The following is a 7,810-nucleotide window of genomic DNA, read 5'->3' on the forward strand; positions in this document are numbered from 1 at the left end:
ACTGTCTTTTTTTCTGCTCAGGTCTGCTGCCTCCTCGCACACAGCCAGGCCTGTGGCTCATCTCCCTGTGGAGGACAAGGAGGCAAAGCTCTGCTGGTGCCCAAGTAAGAGAAAAATACTCCACCTGTGGAAGGGCAGGGCTGGCAGGGAGGTGGCACAGGACAGGCACTGGTCTCTTTCTTCTATTGCCACTCAGGGAGGCTTGAGACCGCAGGTCAGTGTCCATACTGCCCACAGGTGCCTGCAGTCCTGTATCCTGAGATCCATCTGCTCTCCTTCTGTACATAACATTTTTACTTTGTTTCTCACAGTTTGGGGGCTGCATTGGTGGACCTGGAACATGGCACTGAAAGGCTGTGTCTCCCACCGTGTTTTTTTTGGTGAGTTTTTCCCATTGCAGCAGCAGAGCAGCAGCTAATTGCTCCTGGAAGAAAACTGAAACAGCTTCTTCAGTGCATGTTTGAGCTCCTGGTTCCTCATGCTGTAGATGAGGGGGTTCACTGCTGGAGGTACCACTGAGTACAGAACTGCCACCACAAAGTCCAGGTATAGGGAGGAGGTGGCAGGGGGCTTCACACCGGCAAACACAATAGTGCTGACAAACAGGGAGACTACCACAAGGTGAGGGAGGCATGTGGAAAAGGCTTTGTGCAGGCTCTGCTCAGCAGGGATCCTAAGCACAGCCCTGAAGATCTGCGCATAGGATAACACAATGAAAACAAAACAGCCAGCACCTAAACAAAAGCTAAATGCAATAAACCCAACTTCCCTGAGGTAGGCATCTGAGCAGGAGAGCTTGAGGATCTGGGGGACTTCACAGAAGAACTGGTCCACAGCATTGCCGTGGCAGAGGGGCAGGGAAAATGTACTGGCTGTGTGCAGGACACCATGGAGAAAGCCACTGCCCCAGACAGCTGCTGCCATCTGGGCACAAGCTCTGCTGCCCAAGAGGCTCCCATAGTGCAGGGGCTTGCTGATGGCAACATAGTGGTCATAGGCCATGGCGGTGAGAACATAAAATTCCGCTGTAATCAGGAAGACTAATAGAAAGACCTGGGCAGCACACCCTTGATAGGAGATGGCCCTGGTGTCCCAGAGAGAATTGGCCATGGCTTTGGGCAGAGTGGTGGAGATGCAGCCCAGGTCAAGGAGGGCGAGGTTGAGGAGGAAGAAGTACATGGGGGTGTGCAGGCGGTGGTCACAGGCTATGGCGGTTAGGATGAGTCCGTTGCCCAGGAGGGCAGCCAGGTAAATGCCCAGGAAGAGCGCGAAGTGCAGGAGCTCCAACTCCCGCGTGTCTGCGAATGCCAGCAGGAGGAACTCACTCACAGAGCTGATGTTGGACATTTGCTGGTTCTGGACATGAACACTGCCAAATGAGAAAAATAAATAAATAAATAAATAAATAAATAAATAAATAAATAAATAAATAAATAAATAAATAAGGAGTGTTAGGAGTAAAGTCTGTGAGAAAAATTCAGTTAATTCCCAGTTAAAACCTTACATTTCCTGTTTCCAAGAGGACCTTTGTGTCTCTCCCTATCTGGAGCCCTGCTGTGTGCTTCCTGAGTGTCCTGTACACTGCAGCCTCCTCTCCCCATCAGCTCCCAGTGAGCCTGCTCTGCTGCATTCGAGGTTCCAAGAAGGAAGGTTCCTGGGAAGTGGCTCCCTCTGTTGAGTGAGGGGCGTTTGGCTGTGTGACTCTGTGTGTGTCTTCCCTGTTCAATACCCAGGAGACAAAATCAGCAGGTGGATCGTGCATGTCTGGCAGGGAGCATCTCCTCCTGTTTCACCCGCCGTTCACAGCACTCCTTGTCAGAATCAGACACCACCAGCTGCCATGCTGGGGAAGGGGGAGCAGCAGGCATGGGCAGGTAGGGCAGACCCAACCCAGTGCAGAAGCTGCGGTGTTGGTAAAGTAGAGCCTGTCCTCACAGACCTGTGCCATCTGGCTGGCACAGCCAGGAGAGGGACAAGAGCTCTGGCGTGGAAGAAGCATTTGGAATATGCTCCTTGTCATATGGTAGGAATTTGGGGGTAGGACCTCTGGGGAGCCAGGAGCTAGACTCGATGATCCTTGTGGGTCCCTTCCAACTCGGGATATTCTATGATTCTGTGATTCTGTGCCTTCTTCCATGGAGGAAGGTGGAAGGGGCCTGCAGCAAATGTGTCTACTTACACAGAGATTTAGGGTTCAGACACCCCATATTTTCAGCCCATAGGTTATATATGCCATGACAGAAACTGTGAAGGAGTTTCTGGGGAAGAGATGAGACCAGGGGCTGCTGCAAGGAAGGTGCCTGCACTGCAGGGAATGGCAGGGAGGGAGCAGCTCCCTCTCACTGCCTGCCAATGTCCCTGCTGCCTGCAGCTGTCCTGTCAACATCTCTTTGTCTGTCCCCATGTCTCCTCCTGTCCATGCTCACAGACCCCATCCCATCCTCTGCGTGCCCAGCTCTGTCCTGCAGACACCTCCCGGGGATGGGGACAGCTCTGGGGACATCCCCCTCTCAGTAGGTCCTAAAGAACGGTTCTGAAAAGCCCTGGAGCAGTCTGTAAGGAGAGAGAAGGGAAGGGACACTCTCAGGTTTGTCACTAACCTGTTTATGTCTCATTCCAATGCAATAGGAAGCTCCATTACCTGTGCAAACCCAACCATTCTCTTAACACAGAGCCTACCCCACAATCAGACTATGAAAGCGCAGGCAGAGAGTGCAGAAAGAGCCTTCTCTTTGCAGGCAGCACCTGCCCTGCCCTTCCTCTGCTCAAGTCCCTGGGCAGCTCGTCAGGCAGGCTGAATGCTGTGTCTGGCAGGCAGCAGAGGCCATGCCCCGGCACACAGCCCCTGGGGCACAGCAGGGACCCTGCTCTGCACCACAGCCCTGGGAACCCCTGCAGCTGCCCTGAAGCACCTTCTCCTCCACACCGCACAAGCCACATGAGACATCCTGGCAGCTCCTGGCCAGGCATAGACATCCCGCATCCAGAAGCCTTTTCCAGGAACCTCCCCTGCACTGTCCTGCAGCCAGATACTTACTGTGGGCAGAGCTGTGAAGGTTTCTCCTGCACTGAGCTCTCCCTCCAGGCTGCCTGGAATCCCCTTCTGCCTGGGTGCCTGTGGTCAGAGCCCCCAGCCCTGCTGCACTGTGCAGAGGAGCTGCTCCTGGGCACAGCTGTCTCTGCACCAGGGCCCTCTTGCCACGAGCTCTCTCTGTCCCAGGAGCCCGGCCCAGCTCAGCAGCACAGGCCCAGCCCAAGGCATTGGAATCACCCCTCTGGTAGCTTTGGTGATGAGCCCACAAACCTCAGGCACTCAGAGACAATTGAAGACATCTCTCCAGAAGTCCAAGTCAGAGGCAAGTTTCCTGCAGTGTCCCCCTGAGGGCCAGCACTGACACAGCCTCTCTTGGAGCTTGTTAGAGCAGAACACTGGAGGCAGTGAGGACAAGGAGACAAAGGCAATGTGAAGGTGACACTGAGGTGTTCACAAAGTGGATGCATTTCACCAAGCACCAGGGCCAGGCCTTGACCTCCAGCCTCTGTGAAGGGAGATCTCTTCCCTTCACACACTGCTCAGGGCTCTTCCTGGGGCAGTAGGAGATGGGGATGTGCATTGTCAAGTGCAGGAGAATGGTACGACCCCTTCCAGGTTCATGGGTGGGGACAAGGAGACAATGAGGCCCTGGTGCTTTAGCAATAAGCCGTCTCCTCATAGGCCTCAGTGACAGAGGCAACAGCCATAGCCATGTACACAAAGACTTTGGTTCTGTTCAGACTTTCAGCCTTCCATAGCCCTTGCTTCTCTCCAAACCAGGATATCACAGAATCACAGAATCACAGAATTTCTAGGTTGGAAGAGACCTCAAGATCATCGAGTCCAACCTTTGACCTAACCCTAGCAGTCCCCACTAAACCATATCCCTAAGCTCTACATCTAAACGTCTTTTGAAGACTTCCAGGGATGGTGACTCCACCACTTCCCTGGGCAGCCTGTTCCAATGCCTCACAACCCTTTCGGTAAAGAAGTTCTTCCTAACATCTAACCTAAAACTCCCCTGGCTCAACTTTAGCCCATTCCCCCTCGTCCTGTCACCAGGCACGTGGGAGAACAGACCAACCCCCACCTCGCTACAGCCTCCCTTGAGGTACCTATAGAGAGCGATAAGGTCGCCCCTGAGCCTCCTCTTCTTTAGGCTGAACAAGCCCAGCCCCCTCAGCCGCTCCTCGTAGGACTTGTTCTCCAGGCCCCTCACCAGCTTCGTCGCCCTTCTTTGGACTCGCTCAAGCACCTCGATGTCCTTCTTGTAGCGAGGGGCCCAAAACTGAACACAGTACTCGAAGTGCGGCCTCACCAGAGCTGAGTACAGGGGGACGATCACCTCCCTAGCCCTGCTGGTCACACTGTTTCTGATACAAGCCAGGATGCCGTTGGCCTTCTTGGCCACCTGAGCACACTGCTGGCTCATATTCAGCCGACTATCCACCATCACTCCCAGGTCCTTCTCTGCCTGGCAGCTCTCCAACCATTCCTCTCCCAGCCTGTAGCTCTGCTTGGGGTTATTGCGCCCCAGGTGCAGGACCCGGCACTTGGCCTTGTTGAACTTCATGCAGTTGACCTCAGCCCATCGGTCCAGCCTATCCAGATCCTCCTGCAGAGCTTTCCTACCCTCAAGCAGATCGACACATGCACCTAACTTGGTGTCATCTGCAAACTTACTGAGGGTGCACTCATTGCCCTCGTCCAGATCATCGATGAAGATATTAAAGAGGACCGGCCCCAGCACCGAGCCCTGGGGGACGCCACTAGTGACTGGCCTCCAACTGGACTTGGCTCCATTCACCACGACTCTTTGGGCCCGGCTATCCAGCCAGTTTCTAACCCAACGAAGCGTGCGCCAGTCCAAGCCAAGAGCAGCCAGTTTCTTGAGGAGAATGCTGTGGGAGACGGTGTCAAAAGCCTTGCTGAAGTCAAGGTAGACCACATCCACAGCCTTTCCCTCATCCACCCAGTGCGTCACTTTGTCATAGAAGGAGATCAGGTTCCTCAAGCAGGACCTGCCTTTCATAAACCCATGCTGACTAGGCCTGATCGCCTGCTTGCCCTGCAAGTGCTGCGTGATGACTCTCAGGAGGATCTGTTCCATGAGCTTCCCTGGCACTGAGGTCAAACTGACAGGCCTGTAGTTTCCCGGGTCTGCCCTCCGGCCCTCCTTGTAGATGGGTGTCACATTTGCTAGCCGCCAGTCAACTGGGACCTCCCCCGATCGCCAGGACTGCTGATAAATGATGGACAGTGGCTTGGCCAGCTCCTCTGCCAGTTCTCTCAGTACCCTTGGGTGGATCCCATCCGGCCCCATCGACTTGTGCACATCCAAGTGCCGTAGCAGGTCACCAACCAGTTCTTCATGGATAGTGAGGGCCACATCCTGCTCCCCATCCCCTTCCACCAGCTCAGGGTACTGAGTATCCAGAGAACAACCGGTATTGCCGCTAAAGACTGAGGCAAAGAAGGCATTGAGCACCTCTGCCTTTTCCTTATCTCTTGTAACTAGGTTTCCCCCCGCATCCAGTAAAGGATGGAGATTCTCCTTAGTCCTCCTTTTTGTGTTGATGTATTTATAGAAACGTTTTTTGTTATCTTTAATGGCAGTAGCCAGACTGAGCTCCAGATGAGCTTTGGCCTTCCTAATTTTGTCCCTGCACAGCCTCGCTACATCCTTAAAGTCCTCCCTAGTGGCCTGCCCACTTTTCCAAAGATTATAAACCCTCTTTTTTCTCCTAAGATCAAGCCACAATTCTCTGTTGAGCCAGGCCGGTCTTCTTCCCCGCCAGCTCGTCTTTGGGCACGTGGGGACAGACCGTTCCTGCGCCATTAAGATTTCCCTCTTGAAGAGCGCCCAGCCTTCCTGGACCCCTCTGCCCTTCAGAACCGCCTCCCAAGGGACTCCACCAACTAGTGTCCTGAGCAGCTCAAAGTCAGCCCTCCGAAAGTCCAATACAGCGGTTTTACTGGTCCCCTTCCTGGCCTCGCCAAGAATAGTGAACTCCACCATTTCGTGGTCACTCTGCCCAAGACAGCTCCCGACAATCACATCCTCCACCAGTCCTTCTCTGTTTGTGAAGAGAAGGTCTAGTGGGGCGCCACCCCTGGTAGGCTCACTAACCAGCTGCGTCAGGAAGCTATCTTCCACGCTCTCCAGAAACCTCCTAGACTGCTTTCTCAGGGCTGTGTTGTGCTTCCAGGATATGTCAGGGAAGTTGAAGTCCCCCACGAGTACAAGAGCTGACGATTTCGCAACTTCTGTCAGCTGCCTGTAGAATTCCTCATCCGTCTCCTCATCCTGGTTCGGCGGTCTATAGCAGACCCTGACCAGGACACTAGCCTTGTTGTCCCTGCCGATCCTAACCCAAAGGGACTCGACCTTGTCATTCCCAGCCTCGAGTTCTACAACCTCAAAAGACTCTCTAATATAGAGAGCCACACCACCACCCCTTCTGTGCTGCCTGTCCCTTCTAAAGAGCTTATAGCCAGTCATTGCAGTACTCCAGTCATGAGACTGGTCCCACCACGTCTCCGTGATGGCAACCAAGTCGTAGCCTGCCTGCTGCATGATGGCTTCCAGCTCCTCCTGTTTGTTACCCATGCTGCGTGCATTGATGTAGATGCACTTCAGCTGGGCCATTGCCTTATCCTCCGGCCTTGCCATTGTTCCCCCTGGCACAGCCCCAACAATCTTAGCTTCAGCCCCATCCCCCTTCCTACCTAGTTTAAAGCCCTCTCAATGAGCCCTGCCAGCTCCTGGCCCAGGATCCTTTTTCCCCTAAAAGATAGGGACCCGTCTGCGGCCATCAGGCCAGGTGCTGAGTAAAGTGCCCCATGATCAAAAAACCCAAGATTTCTGCGTTGGCACCAGCCCCGGAGCCACGTGTTTAACAGGTGGGCTTTCCGTGTCCTCTCTGAACCCCTCCCTGCCACCGTAGGGATGGATGAAAACACCACCTGCACTCCCGCTCCATCCACTAACCGACCCAGTCCCCTAAAGTCTCTTTTGATAGCCTTGAGGCTTCTCTCTTCGATGTTGTCACTGCCCGCCTGGACTATCAAAAGAGGGTAATAGTCAGAGGGCCGTACCAGGTTGGGAAGCTTCCTGGCAACGTCCCTGACCCTGACCCCAGGGAGGCAGCAGACTTCCCTACGAGTAGGGTCAGGCCGACAAATAGGGCCCTCTGTTCCCCTAAGAATCGAGTCTCCAACAACAATAACCCTCCTGTCTTTCTTGGTGGAGGCAGTCCTGAGGCGTGGAGTCAACCTCCTCGCCCTAGGCATCCTCCTGGGAACACTTGCTACCTCTTCCTCAGCTACTGGTCTGTCGAGCTCCAGGGCCTCAAACCTGTTGTGTAAGGGCACCTGGGAATGCGGGGCTGGAAGGCGGAGGTCGTCACCTGCGATGTCGAGCAGGGACCTGTTTCCATTCCTCCTCAGCTCCCAGATCCCCTCCCTCTGCCCGACGGCTACAGGGCAGGGGGTCCACCCCCATTTGAGGAGTCTCACCTCGGTACCTCCCCTTGAGGCCCTGCAGGGAGTTACTCCAGAAGTCTATCTCTCGCTCACACTCCCTGATGGCAGATTTAAAAAAAGAAACAAAAAACAAACAAACAAAAAAACATCACAGCTGCTGCTGTGCCTGCTCTCTTCCTACTTTCTTGTGCTTTGCCCCTCCCCTTTACCACTTGATTGGGTTTGGGTGCTGGGCGGGGCCAAAAGGTATATGAGCCCCAGGCATGGCATTAGAGAGCACATTCTTCCTGG

The 7,810-nt window shown here is 54.3% G+C and overlaps 1 protein-coding gene across 1 annotated transcript; it reads right to left on the reverse strand.

Annotated features, from left to right (window-relative positions):
- Positions 1 to 414: 414 nt before the first annotated feature.
- Positions 415 to 1,347, reverse strand: LOC311428208 (olfactory receptor 14C36-like; the record flags this gene model as incomplete). Its single annotated transcript, XM_084539737.1, has 1 exon — positions 415 to 1,347. One exon carries the CDS (start codon positions 1,345 to 1,347, stop codon positions 415 to 417), a length of 933 nt encoding a protein of 310 aa, XP_084395863.1.
- Between the last annotated feature and the right edge of the window lie 6,463 nt (positions 1,348 to 7,810).

The sequence above is a fragment of the Aythya ferina genome, assembly GCF_964211825.1.
Source record: "Aythya ferina genome assembly, contig: HAP1_SCAFFOLD_36, whole genome shotgun sequence".
NCBI classification, from domain to species: Eukaryota; Metazoa; Chordata; class Aves; order Anseriformes; family Anatidae; genus Aythya; species Aythya ferina.